Source organism: Petromyzon marinus, unplaced genomic scaffold (assembly GCF_048934315.1).
Source record: "Petromyzon marinus isolate PM22_M1 ecotype Great Lakes invasive population unplaced genomic scaffold, UKy_Petmar_22M1.pri1.0 PM_G_Scaffold_64, whole genome shotgun sequence".
NCBI classification, from domain to species: domain Eukaryota; kingdom Metazoa; phylum Chordata; class Hyperoartia; order Petromyzontiformes; family Petromyzontidae; genus Petromyzon; species Petromyzon marinus.
The window spans coordinates 682,958-701,323 of record NW_027423018.1 but is presented as its reverse complement, the minus strand read 5'-3'; the positions used below and the strand labels follow the sequence as shown (position 1 = coordinate 701,323).

Below are 18,366 nucleotides of genomic sequence, written 5' to 3'. Positions count from 1 at the left end.
TCCCACTACCAGGGTCCCTCTACCAGGGTCCCTCTACCAGGGTCCCTCTACCAGGGTCCCACTACCAGGGTCCCTCTACCAGGGTCCCTCTACCGGGGTCCCTCTACCAGGGTCCCTCTACCAGGGTCCCTCTACCAGGGTCCCTCTACCAGGGTCCCACTACCAGGGTCCCACTACCAGGATCCCTCTACCAGGGTCCCTCTACCGGGGTCCCTCTACCGGGGTCCCTCTACTGGGGTCCCACTACCAGGGTCCCTCTACCAGGGTCCCTCTACTGGGGTCCCACTACCAGGGTCCCTCTACCAGGGTCCCTCTACCAGGGTCCCTCTACCGAGGTCCCTCTACCAGGGTCCCTCTACCAGGGTCCCTCTACCAGGGTCCCACTACCAGGGTCCCTCTACCAGGGTCCCTCTACCAGGGTCCCTCTACCAGGGTCCCACTACCAGGGTCCCTCTACCAGGGTCCCTCTACCAGGGTCCCTCTACCGGGGTCCCTCTACCGGGGTCCCTCTACCAGGGTCCCTCTACCAGGGTCCCTCTACCAGGGTCCCACTACCAGGGTCCCACTACCAGGCCTCTACCAGGATCCCTCTACCAGGGTCCCTCTACCGGGGTCCCTCTACCGGGGTCCTTCTACTGGGGTCCCACTACCAGGGTCCCTCTACCAGGGTCCCTCTACCAGGGTCCCTCTACCAGGGTCCCCCTACCAGGGTCCCTCTACCGGGGTCCCTCTACCAGGGTCCCTCTACCAGGGTCCCACTACCAGGGTCCCTCTACCAGGGTCCCTCTACCAGGGTCCCTCTACCAGGGTCCCTCTACCGGGGTCCCTCTACCAGGGTCCCTCTACTGGGGTCCCTCTACCAGGTCCCTCTACCAGGGTCCCTCTACCAGGGTCCCACTACCAAGGTCCCTCTACCAGGGTCCCTCTACCAGGGACCCTCTACCAGGGTCCCTCTACCAGGGTCCCTCTACCGGGGTCCCTCTACCGGGGTCCCTCTACCAGGGTCCCACTACCAGGGTCCCTCTACCAGGGTCCCTCTACCAGGGTCCCTCTACCGGGGTCCCTCTACCGGGGTCCCACTACCAGGGTCCCTCTACCGGAGTCCCTCTACCAGGGTCCTACTACCAGGGTCCCACTACCAGGGTCCCACTACCAGGGTCCCACTACCAGGCCTCTACCAGGGTCCCCCTACCAGGGTCCCTCTACCGGGGTCCCTCTACCGGGGTCCCTCTACCAGGGTCCCACTACCAGGGTCCCTCTACCAGGGTCCCTCTACCAGGGTCCCACTACTAGGGTCCCTCTACCAGGGTCCCTCTACCAGGGTCCCAGGGTCCCTCTACCGGGGTCCCCGCTAGTCTGAGGCGCTAGTCTGAGGCGCTGGGCTGAGGCGCAAGTCTGAGGCGCTAGTCTGAGGCGCTAGTCTGAGGTGCTAGTCTGAGGCACCAGTCTGAGGCGCTAGTCTGAGGCACTAGTCTGAGGCACTAGTCTGAGGCGCTAGTCCAAGGCGCTAGTCTGAGGCGCCAGTCTGAGGTGCTAGTCTGAGGCACCAGTCTGAGGCGCTAGTCTGAGGCGCTAGTCTGAGGCGCTAGTCTGAGGTGCTAGTCTGAGGCGCTAGTCTGAGGTACTAGTCTGCGGCGCTAGTCTGAGGTGCTAGTCTGAGGCGGTGCCCTCGTGAGGACCGCTCCTGCGGCTGCGCTTGCTGGGAATCTCCTCCTGGCTGCAGCCCTGGAAAGGGAGGGGGTGGGGAGTTACCCACACACAGAGACCCAAAGACTCACCACACATAGAGACCCATAGACTCACCACACACCGAGACCCATAGACTCACCACACACAGAGACCCATAGACTCACCACACACAGAGACTCATAGACTCACCACACACAGAGACCCATAGACTCACCACACAGAGACCCACAGACTCACCACACACAGAGACCCATAGACTCACCACACACAGAGACCCACAGACTCACCACACAGAGACCCATAGACTCACCACACACAGAGACCCATAGACTCACCACACACAGAGACCCATAGACTCACCACACAGAGACCCATAGACTCACCACACACAGAGACCCATAGACTCACCACACACAGAGACCCATAGACTCACCACACACAGAGACCCACAGACTCATCACACACAGAGACCCATAGACTCACCACACACAGAGACCCATAGACTCACCACACACAGAGACCCATAGACTCACCACACACAGAGACTCATAGACTCACCACACACAGAGACCCATAGACTCACCACACACAGAGACCCATAGACTCACCACACACAGAGACCCATAGACTCACCACACACAGAGACCCACAGACTCATGACACACAGAGACCCATAGACTCACCACACACAGAGACCCATAGACTCACCACACACAGAGACCCATAGACTCACCACACACAGAGACTCATAGACTCACCACACACAGAGACCCATAGACTCACCACACACAGAGACCCATACACTCACCACACACAGAGACTCATAGACTCACCACACACAGAGACCCATAGACTCACCACACACAGAGACCCATAGACTCACCACACACAGAGACTCATAGACTCACCACACACAGAGACCCATAGACTCACCACACACAGAGACCCATAGACTCACCACACACAGAGACCCATAGACTCACCACACACAGAGACCCACAGACTCATCACACAGAGACCCACAGACTCACTACACAGAGACCCATAGACTCACCACACACAGAGACCCATAGACTCACCACACACAGAGACCCATAGACTCACCACACACAGAGACTCATAGACTCACCACACACAGAGACCCATAGACTCACCACACACAGAGACTCATAGACTCACCACACACAGAGACCCATAGACTCACCACACAGAGACCCACAGACTCACCACACACAGAGACCCATAGACTCACCACACACAGAGACCCACAGACTCACCACACAGAGACCCATAGACTCACCACACACAGAGACCCATAGACTCACCACACACAGAGACCCATAGACTCACCACACAGAGACCCATAGACTCACCACACACAGAGACCCATAGACTCACCACACACAGAGACCCATAGACTCACCACACACAGAGACCCACAGACTCATCACACACAGAGACCCATAGACTCACCACACACAGAGACCCATAGACTCACCACACACAGAGACCCATAGACTCACCACACACAGAGACTCATAGACTCACCACACACAGAGACCCATAGACTCACCACACACAGAGACCCATAGACTCACCACACACAGAGACCCATAGACTCACCACACACAGAGACCCACAGACTCATGACACACAGAGACCCATAGACTCACCACACACAGAGACCCATAGACTCACCACACACAGAGACCCATAGACTCACCACACACAGAGACTCATAGACTCACCACACACAGAGACCCATAGACTCACCACACACAGAGACCCATAGACTCACCACACACAGAGACTCATAGACTCACCACACACAGAGACCCATAGACTCACCACACACAGAGACCCATAGACTCACCACACACAGAGACTCATAGACTCACCACACACAGAGACCCATAGACTCACCACACACAGAGACCCATAGACTCACCACACACAGAGACCCATAGACTCACCACACACAGAGACCCACAGACTCACCACACACAGAGACCCATAGACTCACCACACACAGAGACCCATAGACTCATCACACAGAGACCCATAGACTCACCACACACAGAGACCCATAGACTCACCACACATAGAGACCCATATACTCACCACACACAGAGACCCATAGACTCACCACACACAGAGACCCATAGACTCACCACACAGAGACCCACAGACTCACCACACACAGAGACCCATAGACTCACCACACACAGAGACCCATAGACTCACCACACAGAGAACCATAGACTCACCACACACAGAGACCCATAGACTCACCACACACAGAGACCCATAGACTCACCACACACAGAGACCCATAGACTCACCACACACAGAGACCCATAGACTCACCACACACAGAGACCCATAGACTCAGCACACACAGAGACCCATAGACTCACCACACACAGAGACCCATAGACTCACCACACACAGAGACCCATAGACTCATCACACACAGAGACCCATAGACTCACCACACACAGAGACCCAGAGACTCACCACACACAGAGACCCATAGACTCACAACACACAGAGACCCATAGACTCACCACACACATAGACCCATAGACTCACCACACACAGAGACCCATAGACTCACTCACACAGAGACCCATAGACTCACCACACACAGAGACCCATAGACTCACCACACATAGAGACCCATATACTCACCACACACAGAGACCCATAGACTCACCACACACAGAGACCCATAGACTCACCACACAGAGACCCACAGACTCACCACACACAGAGACCCATAGACTCACCACACACAGAGACCCATAGACTCACCACACAGAGAACCATAGACTCACCACACACAGAGACCCATAGACTCACCACACACAGAGACCCATAGACTCACCACACACAGAGACCCATAGACTCACCACACACAGAGACCCATAGACTCACCACACACAGAGACCCATAGACTCACCACACACAGAGACCCATAGACTCAGCACACACAGAGACCCATAGACTCACCACACACAGAGACCCATAGACTCACCACACACAGAGACCCATAGACTCATCACACACAGAGACCCATAGACTCACCACACACAGAGACCCAGAGACTCACCACACACAGAGACCCATAGACTCACAACACACAGAGACCCATAGACTCACCACACACAGAGACCCATAGACTCACCACACACAGAGACCCATAGACTCACTCACACAGAGACCCATAGACTCACCACACACAAAGACCCATAGACTCACCACACACAGAGTCACAGCATTACCGTCCGACACCAATGAGGTAGGGGATCGTTTCGCTGGACAGACAAACACACGCACACTTACAGACAAACACACGTACACACACACGTACACATCCACACACACACACACACGTACACACAAACACACACACATACACACAAACACACATACACACAAACACATACACACACAAACACATATACACACACACACACGTACACACACAAACACGCACACATACACACAAACACACATAAACACATATACACACACACGTACACACACAAACACGCACACATACACACAAACACACACACACGTACACACATACACACAAACACACGTACACACACGCACAAACACACGCACACACACGCACACGTACACACACACAAACACGCACACATACACACAAACACACATACACACGCACACAAATACACATACACACAAACACACGTACACACGCACACACATACACACATACACATGTACACACACACACACCACGCATCGTGACGGTGCCCTCACCAGGTCAGCCAGCAGTGGAGTGAACTTCCCACTGCTGCTGTTGCCGCTGCTGCTGTTGCTGTTGTTGTTGCTGCTGCTGCTGTTGTTGCTGGGTAGCTCCTCGGTGCCCGGCCCTCGTAGAACCTCGGTTCCACTCCTGGCCAGGGCTGACGCACGGACGGCGCCACCACCACTACCACCAGCGACCATTCCTCCTCCGCCGGCAACGAGCACGGCGCCGGCGGCGCCGTCGGCACCGAGCCGGGGCGCCGGCGACGCCGCCGACGGGCACAGCCGCGCCACCACGGCGCTCACGTTGTCGGCCTTGGTGCCGAGCCGGTGCCAGCGGGACAGCGCCTCCGCCACCAGCGCCTGCGCCAGCGTCAGGTCTACACCGCTGCTGCTGCTGCTGGCACCACCGGCACAACAACCGGCACCACCAGCAGCACAACCACCGGCACCACCACCAGCACAACCACCGGCACCACCACCGACATCACCACCACCACCACCGGCACCACCACCACCGCTGGCCTGCAGGATGAGACGTGTAAGTGCATGTAGACGTGTGTGTGTGTAGATGTGTGTGTGTGGATGTAGACGTGTGTGTGTGTATGTAGACGTGTGTGTGTGTATGTAGACGTGTGTGTGTGTATGTAGATGTGTGTGTGTATGTAGACGTATGTGCGTGTATGTAGACGTGTGTGTGTGTATGTATAGTGTGTGTGTGTAGACGTGTGTGTGTGTATGCAGACGTGTGTGTGTGTAGACGTGTGTATGTAGACGTGTGTGTGTATGTAGACGTGTGTGTGTGTATGTAGACGTGTGTGTGTGTAGACGTGTGTGTGTGTATGCAGACGTGTGTGTGTGTAGACGTGTGTATGTAGACGTGTGTGTGTATGTAGACGTGTGTGTGTGTATGTAGATGTGTGTGTGTGTGTAGATGTGTGTGTGTGGATGTAGACGTGTGTGTGTGTATGTAGACGTGTGTGTGTGTATGTAGACGTGTGTGTGTGTATGTAGATGTGTGTGTGTATGTAGACGTGTGTGCGTGTATGTAGACGTGTGTGTGTGTATGTATAGTGTGTGTGTGTAGACGTGTGTGTGTATGTAGACGTGTGTGTGTGTATGTAGACGTGTGTGTGTGTAGACGTGTGTATGTAGACGTGTGTGTGTATGTAGACGTGTGTGTGTGTATGTATAGTGTGTGTGTGTAGACGTGTGTGTGTGTATGCAGACGTGTGTGTGTGTAGACGTGTGTATGTAGACGTGTGTGTGTATGTAGACGTGTGTGTGTGTATGTAGATGTGTGTGTGTGTGTAGATGTGTGTGTGTGGATGTAGACGTGTGTGTGTGTATGTAGACGTGTGTGTGTGTATGTAGACGTGTGTGTGTGTATGTAGATGTGTGTGTGTATGTAGACGTGTGTGCGTGTATGTAGACGTGTGTGTGTGTATGTATAGTGTGTGTGTGTAGACGTGTGTGTGTATGTAGACGTGTGTGTGTGTATGTAGACGTGTGTAAGTGTATAGTGTGTGTGTATGTAGACGTGTGTGTGTGTATGTAGACGTGTGTGTGTGTATGTAGGCGTGTGTGTGTGTAGACGTGTGTGTGTGTATGTAGACGTGTGTGTGTATGTAGACGTGTGTGTGTATGTAGACGTGTGTGTGTGTATGTAGACGTGTGTGTATATGTGTGTGTATGTAGACGTGTGTGTGTGTGTATGTAGACGTGTGTGCGTGTATTTAGACGTGTGTGAGTGTATGTAGACGTGTGTGTGTGTATGTAGATGTGTGTGTGTGTATGTAGACGTGTGTGCGTGTATGTAGACGTGTGTGTGTGTATGTATAGTGTGTGTGTGTAGACATGTGTATGTAGACGTGTGTGTATATGTAGACGTGTGTGTGTATGTAGACGTGTGTGTATGTAGACGTGTGTGCGTATGTAGACGCGTGTGTGTGTATGTAGACGTGTGTGTGTGTATGTAGACGTGTGTGTGTGTGTGTAGACGTGTGTGTGTGTATGTAGACGTGTGTGTATATGTAGACGTGTGTGTGTATGTAGACGTGTGTGTATGTAGACGTGTGTGCGTATGTAGACGCGTGTGTGTGTATGTAGACGTGTGTGTGTGTAGACGTGTGTATGTAGACGTGTGTGTGTATGTAGACGTGTGTGTGTGTGTATATATAGTGTGTGTGTGTATGTAGACGTGTGTGTGTGTGTAAACGTGTGTGTGTGTATGTAGACGTGTGTAAGTGTATAGTGTGTGTGTATGTAGACGTGTGTGTGTGTGTATGTAGACGTGTGTGTGTGTATGTAGGCGTGTGTGTGTGTGTAGACGTGTGTGTGTGTGTATGTAGACGTGTGTGTGTATGTAGACGTGTGTGTGTGTGCATGTAGACGTGTGTGTATGTAGACGTGTGTGTGTATGTAGACGTGTGTGTGTGTATGTAGACGTGTGTGTGTGTATGTAGACGTGTGTGTGTGTATGTAGATGTGTGTGTGTGTATGTAGACGTGTGTGTGTGTATGTAGACGTTTGTGTGTATGTAGACGTGTGTGTGTGTATGTAGACGTGTGTGTGTGTATGTAGACGTGTGTGTGTGTGTATGTAGATGTGTGTGTGTATGTAGACGTGTGTGTATATGTAGACGTGTGTGCGTGTATGTAGACGTGTGTGTGTGTGTGTATGTATAGTGTGTGTGTGTAGACGTGTGTGTGTGTGTAGACGTGTGTGTGTATGTAGACGTGTGTGTGTGTAGACGTGTGTATGTAGACGTGTGTGTGTATGTAGACGTGTGTGTGTGTATGTAGACGTGTGTGTATGTAGACGTGTGTGTGTGTAAACGTGTGTGTGTGTATGTAGACGTGTGTAAGTGTATAGTGTGTGTGTATGTAGACGTGTGTGTATGTAGGCGTGTGTGTGTATGTAGACGTGTGTGTGTGTATGTAGACGTGTGTGTGTATGTAGACGTGTGTGTGTGTGTGCATGTAGACGTATGTGTGTATGTAGACGTGTGTGTGTATGTAGACGTGTGTGTGTGTGTATGTATACGTGTGTGTATATGTGTGTGTGTGTATGTAGACGTGTGTGTGTGTGTATGTAGACGTGTGTGTGTGTGTATATGTGTGTGCGTGTATGTAGACGTGTGTGAGTGTATGTAGACGTGTGTGTGTATGTATGTAGACGTGTGTGTGTGTATGTAGACGTTTGTGTCTATGTAGACGTGTGTGTGTGTATGTAGACGTGCCCGTGCTCGCTGCTGCTGCTGTGCGTCCGCACGATGACAGAGCGCCACGGCCTCTGTGGGCGTGAGGACATCCCAGACTCCGTCGGTGGCCAGCACCAGGTAGCGGTGGTGCCCTGGGTCCAGCCTGTAGGCGCTGACGTCCGGCTCGGGGGAGACCACAAACTGGGCGCTCGCAAAGTCGTAGCTCCAGAGGTCCCCTGTGGGATATCGCCAACACACACACACGTACACACACACACACGTACACACACACGTACACACACATACGTACACACACACACGTACCACACACACACACGTACACACACACGTACACACACCCACACGTACACACACACGTACACACGTACACACACACACTCACACACGTACACACTCACACACGTACACACTCACACACACGTACACACACACACACGTACACACACGCACACGTGCACACGTACACACACACACGTACACACACACACGTACACACTCACACACGTACACACACACACGTACACACACACACACGTACACACACACACGTACACACACGTACACACACACGTACACACACACATACACACACACACGTACACACACGTACACACACACTTACACACGTACACACACACGTACACACACGTACACACACACGTACACACGTACGCACACACATGGACACGTACACACACGGACACACGTACACACACACGTACACACGTACACACACACGCACACACGTACACACACACACACGTACACACACGTACACACACACGTACACACACGTACACACACACGTACACACACACACGTACACACAAACACGTACACACATGTACACACACTCGTAAACACACACGTAAACACACCTATGCGTACACACACATATACATGAACACACGTTTCACAACAACCGCCATTCGCCATTAGGTGGCGATGACATAACCAGGGCGCCTGTGCCAGGCTACGTGCACTTTTAACGCCAGATGAAGTGTCGAATGCCCGCTGGCAGGAGGTCGCCAGGAGGTGCCACGGGTGTGTATAGGTGTGTGTGTGTGTAGGTGTGTGTGTAGGTGTGTGTAGGTGTGTGTGTAGGTGTGTGTGTGTAAGTGTGTGTGTGTAGGTGTGTGTGTGTAGGTGTGTGTGTAGGTGTGTGTAGGTGTGTGTGTAGGGGTGTGTGTAGGTGTGTGTAGGTGTGTGTATAGGTGTGTGTGTAGGTGTGTGTGCCGGACGGGCAACTCTGTCGTGGACAGTGCTGTGGGGGGAGGTCCAATTTTGATTGGCTCCTCTACATACACACACAGGGGCTAAACGGGGGCTCTGGATGGATGCGAGGGGCTGGTAACCCCTCCACCTTCAATTAATTACCACTAAACCACGAATTAAGAATATATTACTAATAAGCTTGTGCCGGAGGCCCCGGGAGGCCAGGCGTCTATGACGTCTCCTGGCCAAACCCCAATTGGCGGAGCCAGGAGATTGAATATCTACCCTCGGGGCTCCTCCAGAAACAACGAAAAACCACTACGGGTGGCCACGTGGAATGTTCGAACACTCACTGCGGAGGAGAGGCTGCCACTCCTCTGTCGGGAGCTGGACCGGTACCGCCTGGATCTATGTGGCATTCAGGAGGTCCGGTGGACCGGCTCTGGCTCCTGCCACTATGAGGGGTGGACAGTCCTCTACTCGGGGCAGCAGACTGCCAAACAACAGGGTGTGGCTCTTCTTTTGAACAAAAGAATAAAGGGGCGTGGGAACATGGCGGTGAGGTGTGGGAAGCTGTAAGTCCCAGGCTACTTTGGGCTCGCCTTCCCATCAACTGGAGGCGAGGAATGGTGGTCGTGGTTACTTATGCCCCCACCGAAGATGAACATCCGTGGAGGGATGCAGGCAAAGCCGATGAGTCAGATGACTTCTATGACCTCCTGTCACAGGTGCTGGCTAAAGTGGCCCCTCGGGATAGAGTCATCATGTTGGGTGACTTCAATGCCCGAGTTGGTCATGATACTGGCACCTGGTCTGGAGTGATTGGAGGGCATGGGCCAGATCAGCTCAATAACAACGGTAGAAGGCTGCTAGATTTTTGTGCAGCCCATGGGCTAGTAATTACCAACACGCTGTTCCGGCATCGGCGCATCCACACAACATCATGGATGCATGCCGAGTCCAAGCAAGAACATCTGCTGGACTAGATAGTGACGGACCAGCGGATGCGAGCCCATGTCCTTGACACCAGGACCTACCGTGGAGCTGATCTGCCTTCTGACCATCCGACTAGTCATCTGTAAGATGTGCCTGCTATTCTTCAACTCCGGTGGTGGGTGTACACCCAGGACCCCATTCCAACCTAAAGTGGCCTGGTCTCAGTTATCTGATGAAAGTTGCAAGCGAGAATTTCATCATCGCTTGCGGCTGGGATTGGCATCGTCCCCGACTCCTCCTGATGTCGAGGGTAAATGGGCGAGGTTTAGGACTGTGACTCATGCAGCTGCAATGGCTGCTTTGGGTACGCGGTCCAGACCTCCCCAGAGACCCTGGCTGACAGAGGAGGTGTTCAGGATGGTTGAGAAAAAACGACAGGCCCACTGTCATCAGTTACAGAATCCCATGTCAGAGAATGAGGAGGCTTACCGCAGCCTTCGCTCGGAGGTTCGGAGAGCCATGAGGTGCTGCAAGGATGGGTGGTGGTCGCGGGTTGCTGAGGAGATGGAGTCTGCCTCAGTGGCCCGTGATCACAAATCTCTATTTAACTCCATCAAAAAAGTAATCTGCAGCGCCACACCTATTACCATCATTAGGAAAAAAAACGGTGACCCAATCTTCGACCCCCAGGAACAGGTTTGCAGATTTGCTGAGCATTTCTGTGAGGTCCTGGGGGAGGGAAAATCCCTCAATCGGGAAAACATCGTGGCACAAAGTGAGGATGACCCTGCTGAGGCTACGGTGCCTCAAATATTGGAAGAAGTCACCCCCTGTGAGTGGCTGGCTAAGGTGCCATCTGTTGAGGAAGTACTGAAGGCGATCTGGAGTCTGAGACCAGGAAAGGCAGCGGGCAGAGATGATCTCCCAAGCGAAATGCTGAGGGAGGGCGGCGTTTGTGCACAGACTGCCCTATATGACATCATAACAACAGTCTGGACCACTGGACGGGGTCCGCAGGATTGGAAGGATGCCCTGGTGGTCCCCCTTTTTAAGAAGTGGGACCGCACAGACTGTAACAACTACAGTGTGCCGGGAAAGGTCCTGGCAAGGATTATTCAACATCGCCTTGCCAGGCACGCTGAGGAGAGGCTTGCGGAGCCCCAATGCGGTTTCAGGAAAGGGCGGTCCTGCAAAGATGCCATATTTTCTGTCCGTCTGCTACAGCAGAGGTGTAGGGAATTCCAAAAAGACCTACATATCTGCTTTCTTGACCTGGTCAAGGCCTATGATACCATCAGTAGACCTGGGCTCTGGGTTGTTCTTCATGCTTTTGGAGTACCTGACCCTCTGCTCACGATCATTAAGGACCTTCATGATGGTGAGCGGGCCCGGGTAAAACTACGTGGCCGGGAGTCAGAGCCATTCCCTGTACACCTTGGGGTGCGACAGGGATGTCCTCTGGCTCCCACATTATTTAACATCTATTTTGACCATGTAGTTCGTGAAGCCTTCAATAGCTGTACCGGGGGAATCTCCATATGGTACATATATAATGGTAGGCTGATCGATGCCCGGGTGCGGTCAAGGGATGGCTCCTTATTGCTCAACCACGTCATGTATGCTGATGATTTGGTAATAGCTGCTCATTCAGAGGAGGAGTTGGAGACGCTGCTGCTGAGACTGGAGCGTGCCACTAAGAGGTGAGGCTTTACCATCAGCCCCACCAAAACTAAGCACCTGCCTGGGTATTTTGTACCAGCGGACACTCCACCCCCACAACTCCCAATCGGTGATGGGGCAGTTGTGGAGAGAGTGGAGAGTTTCCCATACCTGGGCAGTGTGCTTATGACCGGCTCCAGTTTAACAGCAGAGGTCTCACTCCGAATCAGTCGAGCGGCAATATCTTTTCATCGGTTGCGTAACGCTGTGTGGAAGCTACCTAGTCTGTCGCTCCGCACTAAGCGTCAAGTCTTCTCGGCCACAGTCATTCCCTCCCTTCTCTACGCTTGCGAAACGTGGACCCCCCTAATGGAACATCTTCGCTGGTGTGAAACATTTAGGCTGGCCTGCCTACGATCCATCCTGGGTTTAACCAGGCTGGATTGTGTGAGGAGCTCACAAATCCTTGAAAGATCTGGGCAAGGCACCATCGGTGAGCTCCTCCGGCGGGCAAGGCTGCGATGGCTGGGTCATGTAGCCCGCATGCCCAGCCACCGCATGCCGAAACAGCTTTTGTTCGGCCGGATTGAGGGGGCTAAACGAGCGCGGCACGGGCTAGAGAAGAGATGGAGTGATGTGGTACAGGAGGAGGTGGAGCTGAGTGGACTTGCCGATGACTGGTACCAGCGGTGTCAAGATCGGCCTCTGTGGAGGAGGCTCGTGAAGGATGCTACTGGGCAGTTGGAGGTAGTCGCTCTCCAACAACAATGGAGGGCAGAGGAGCGACGCTCAGAACAACGAGCGGAGCGCCGGGTGGCTAAAGCACAGCAGGTTGGCACAGTAGGGGGCACAGGTGGTGCATCAGCCAGTCATCTCAGTCAGTCGACCCGTGGCACCTGGGTCTGCCCCGTGACCTCCTGCCAGCGGGAGTTCGACACTTCACGTGGCCTCAGGGTGCACATAGCCTGGCACAAGCATCGTGGTGACGTCACCGCCACTTAGTGGCGAATGGCGGTTGTTGTTGTTGTTGTGTAGGTGTGTGTATAGGTGTGTGTGTAGCTGTGTGTGTGTGTAGGTGTGTGTGTGTGTGTAGGTGTGTGTGTGTAGGTGTGTGTGTGTGTAGGTGTGTGTAGGTGTGTGTGTAGGTGTGTGTGTAGGTGTATGTGTGTAGGTGTGTATAGGTGTGTGTGTAGGTGTGTGTGTAGGTGTGTGTGTGTGTACCGAGGGAGCGTGACACGGCCAGGAAGGGGATGTCCTCCGTGGCTGAGCTTTGCTGCCCAGGGCCGCAGTGAGCCACAAGGGGCCTCCTCCAGGCCACACGGCAAGGCCCCCCTGGCTTCCTCATCACCCTGGTGGGCAGACACACAAAGACAAAGATCCCCCGTGTAGCCTTAACAGACTGTACGGGCAAGTGCTGTTAGCGAGCACACACAAAGACAAAGATCCCCCGTGTAGCCTGTAACAGACTGTAGGGGCAAGTGCTGTTAGCGAGCACACACAAAGATCCCCCGTGTAGCCTGTAACAGACTGTAGGGGCAAGTGCTGTTAGCGAGCAGCACCTACGGAGGCCGGAACGGTACACGAGGGGGTGGGTGCCCAGCACCACGCCCGGCCGCCTTTGTCTCCCTAGTGGCGATGTTTACACACCGTACCAGGTATTCATTTGAGGCTTAGTCGACCTAGGGGAGGCCCTGGACCGGTTCAGATAATCGTGACTGGTGTTGGCTGTGAGCGGGAATCGAACCCGGGTCATCAGGTTCGTAGCACAGCGCGCTAACCACTACACTACTCCTCCCCATACACCCATACACACATACACACACACATACACACACATATATACACACACACAACAACAACCGCCATTCGCCACTAAGTGGCGATGACGTCACCACAACGCTTGTGCCAGGCTATGTGCACCCTGAGGCCACGTGAAGTGTCGAACGCCCGCGGGCAGGAGGTCACGGGGCAGACCCAGGTGCCACGGGTCGACTGATTGAGACGACTGGCTGATGCACCACCTGTGCCCCCTACTGTGGCAACCTGCTGTGCTTTAGCCACCCGGCGTTCCGCTCGTTGTTGTGAGCGTCGCTCCTCCGCCCTCCGTTGTTGTTGGAGGGCGACTGCCTCCAACTGCCCAGAAGCGTCCTTCACAAGCCTCCTCCACAGAGGCCGATCTTGACACCGCTGGCACCAGTCATCGGCAAGTCCACTCAGCTCCACGTCCTCCTGTACCACATCACTCCATCTCTTCTCTAGCCCGTGCCGAGCTCGTTTAGCCCCCTCAATCCGGCCGAACAAAAGCTGTTTCGGCATGCGGTGGCTGGTCATGCGGGCTACATGACCCAGCCATCGCAGCCTTGCCTGCCGGAGGAGCTCACCGATGGTGCCTTGCCCAGATCTTTCAAGGATTTGTGAGCTCCTCACTACAATCCAGCCTGGTTAAACCCAGGATGGATCGTAGGCAGGCCAGCCTAAATGTTTCACACCGGCGAAGATGTTCCATTAGGGGGGTCCACGTTTCGCAAGCGTAGAGAAGGGAGGGAATGACCGTGGCCGAGAAGACCTGAAGCTTACTGTGGAGCGACAGACCAGGTAGCTTCCACACAGCGTTACACAACCGATGAAAATATATTGTCGCTGGACTGATTCGGAGTGAGACCTCTGCTGTTAAACTAGAGCCGGTCATAAGCACACTGCCCAGGTATGGGAAACTCTCCACTCTCTCCACAACTGCCCCATCACCGATTGGGAGTTGTGGGGGTGGAGTGTCCGATGGTACAAAATACCCAGGCAGGTGCCTGGGTATTATACACATACACACACACAGACACACATACACACACACATACACACACACACACACAGACACACACATACACACACAGACACACACACATACACACACATACACACACACATACACATACACACACACACATACACAAGAACAACAACCGCCATTTGCCACTAAGTGGCGGTGACGTCACCACGACGCTTGTGCCAGGCTATGTGCACCCTGAGGCCACGTGAAGTGTCGAACGCCCGCTGGCAGGAGGTCACGGGGCAGACCCAGGTGCCACGGGTCGACTGACTGAGATGACTGGCTGATGCAGCACCTGTGCCCCCTACTGTGCCAACCTGCTGTGCTTTAGCCACCCGGCGCTCCGCTCGTTGTTGTGAGCGTCGCTCCTCTGCCCTCCGTTGTTGTTGGTGGGCGACTGCCTCCAACTGCCCAGTAGCGTCCTTCACGAGCCTCCTCCACAGAGGCCGATCTTGACACCGCTGGTACCAGTCATCGGCAAGTCCACTCAGCTCCACGTCCTCTTGTACCACATCACTCCATCTCTTCTCTAGCCCGTGCCGCGCCCGCTTAGCCCCCTCAATCTGGCCGAACAAAAGCTGTTTCGGTATGAGGTGGCTGGGCATGCGGGCTACATGACCCAGCCATCGCAGCCTTGCCCGCCGGAGGAGCTCACCGATGGGACCTTGTCCAGATCTTTCAAGGATTTGTGAGCTCCTCACACAATCCAGTCTGGTTAAACCCAGGATGGATCGTAGGCAGGCCAGCCTAAATGTTTCACACCGGCGAAGATGTTCCATTAGGGGGGTCCATGTTTCGCAAGCGTATAGAAGGGAGGGAATGACCGTGGCCGAGAAGACCTGAAGCTTAGTGCGGAGCGACAAACCAGGTAGCTTCCACACAGCGTTACGCAACCGATGAAAAGATATTGCTGCTCGACTGATTCGGAGTGAGACCTCTGCTGTTAAACTGGAGCCAGTCATAAGCACACTGCCCAGGTATGGGAAACTCTCCACACTCTCCACAACTGCCCCATCCCTGATAGGGAGTTGTGGGGGTGGAGTGTCCGATGGTACAAAATACCCAGGCAGGTGCTTAGTTTTGGTGGGGCTGATGGTAAGGCCCCACCTCTTAGTGGCACGCTCCAGTCTCAGCAGCAGCGTCTCCAACTCCTCCTCTGAATGAGCAGCTATTACCAAATCAGCAGACATAACGTGGTTGAGCAATAGGGAGCCATCCCTTGACCGCACCCGGGCATCGATCAGCCTCCCATTATATCTGTACCATATGGAGATTCCCCCGGTACAGCTATTGAAGGCTTCACGAACTACGCGGTCAAAATAGATGTTAAATAATGTGGGAGCCAGAGGACATCCCTGTCGCACCCCAAGGTGTACAGGGAATGGCTCTGACTCCCGGCCACGTAGTTTTACCCGGGCCCGCTCACCATCATGAAGGTCCTTAATGATCGTGAGCAGAGGGTCAGGTACTCCAAAAGCACGAAGAACGACCCAGAGCCCAGGCCTACTGATGGTATCATAGGCACACACACACATACACACGAATGTCTTACCGCCCGCCCAGCCTCTCGATGCGTTCCCTCTCCACTGGATCCTCCGGCTTGTGGTCGCGCGTCAACGCCACGGCAAGTAGCGGCACCACCTCGTCCACCACCTCCTCCTCCACCTCGTCCACCTCCTCATCCACCACCTCGTCCACCTCCTCCACCACCTCGTCCACCTCCACCACCTTATCCACCTCCTTGTCCACCACCACCTCCTTGTCCACCTCCTCCTCTTCCACCTCGTCCACCACCTCCTCCTTGTCCACCTCCTGCCGGGGCGGTGGTGGTGGTGGTTGTGACAGTGGTGGCCGTGGTGGTGGCGGTGGTTGTGACAGTGGTGGTGGTGGTTGTGACAGTGGTGGTGGTGGTTGTGACAGTGGTGGTGGTGGTTGTGACAGTGGTGGCCGTGGTGGTGGCGGTGGTTGTAGTGGTGGTGGTTGTGACAGTGGTGGTGGTGGCGGTGGTGATGGTGGTTGTGACAGTGGTGGTGGTTGTGACAGTGGTGGTGGTGGTTGTGACAGAGGTGGTGGCCGTGGTGGTGGTGATGGTGGTTGTGACAGTGGTGGTGGCCGTGGTGGTGGTGGTGATTGTGACAGTGGTGGTGGTTGTGACAGTGGTGGCCGTGGTGGTGGTGGTGGTTGTGACAGTGGTGGTGGTTGTGACAGTGGTGGTGGCCGTGGTGGTGGTGGTTGTGACAGTGGTGGTGGTGGTGGTTGTGACAGTGGTGGCCGTGGTGGTGGTGGTGGTTGTGACAGTGGTGGTGGTGGTGGTTGTGACAGTGGTGGTGGTGGTTGTGACAGTGGTGGTGGTGGCGGTGGTGGTGGTTGTGGTGGTTGTGACAGTGGTGGTTGTGGTTGTGGTTGTAGTTGTGGTGGTTGTGACAGTGGCGGTGGTTGTGACAGTGGTGGTGGTTGTGGTTGTGGTGGTTGTGACAGTGGTGGTGGTTGTGACAGTGGTGGTGGTGGTTGTGACAGTGGTGGTTGTGGTTGTGGTGGTTGTGACAGTGGTGGTTGTGGTTGTAGTTGTGGTGGTTGTGACAGTGGCGGTGGTTGCGGTGTTGCCACGGCTTGGCCGATGGCCGCTATGAAGTCCGCCACGACTTGGCCATGCGTAGGTGGGGTTCCGTCCCAGGCTAGGTGGGCCTTCACAGAAGGGGGGCCCATGTCCGAAGGGGGGTCCGCTGAATAAATGGGGCGCAAGGAAGAAGGGGGGCCCGCTGAATAAATGGGTCGCAGTGAGGAAGGGGGGGCCAATGAATAGACGGGGTGCGTTGAAGGGGGGGGGGGTCCGTCTGTGGGGGTGCCCCCCCCCCGGGGGTGGCGCTGGGCGATGACGGCTCGCGAGTCTCCCACGTGGGCGACGTAGAGCTCGTCACCGCCCCTGATGAGGCAGCAGCAAGCCGTGGTGCCTGTCGTGCTGGGATGGCCCTGCCGTGTGCGCGACCAGCTGCCTCCTGTAGGGGGGGGGGGGGAGTTAGACAGGGGTGTGGGTGAG

General features: G+C 54.6%; 1 protein-coding gene across 2 annotated transcripts in view; it reads right to left on the bottom strand.

The window, feature by feature from the left end:
• Positions 1 to 823: 823 nt before the first annotated feature.
• The window catches only part of LOC142919850 (uncharacterized), a 28,495-nt gene continuing 10,952 nt past the window's right edge, over positions 824 to 18,366 (bottom strand). For both annotated transcript variants that reach the window (XM_076062508.1, XM_076062509.1), the window contains exons 4-8: positions 16,882 to 18,325; positions 13,727 to 13,854; positions 8,714 to 8,910; positions 5,485 to 5,997; positions 824 to 1,725 (exon numbers count right to left, since the gene is read on the bottom strand). In XM_076062508.1, the coding sequence (XP_075918623.1) occupies positions 1,651 to 1,725; positions 5,485 to 5,997; positions 8,714 to 8,910; positions 13,727 to 13,854; positions 16,882 to 18,325 (2,357 nt within the window). In that variant the 3' untranslated portion in view covers positions 824 to 1,650. The remainder of the gene's footprint in view (positions 1,726 to 5,484; positions 5,998 to 8,713; positions 8,911 to 13,726; positions 13,855 to 16,881; positions 18,326 to 18,366) is intronic.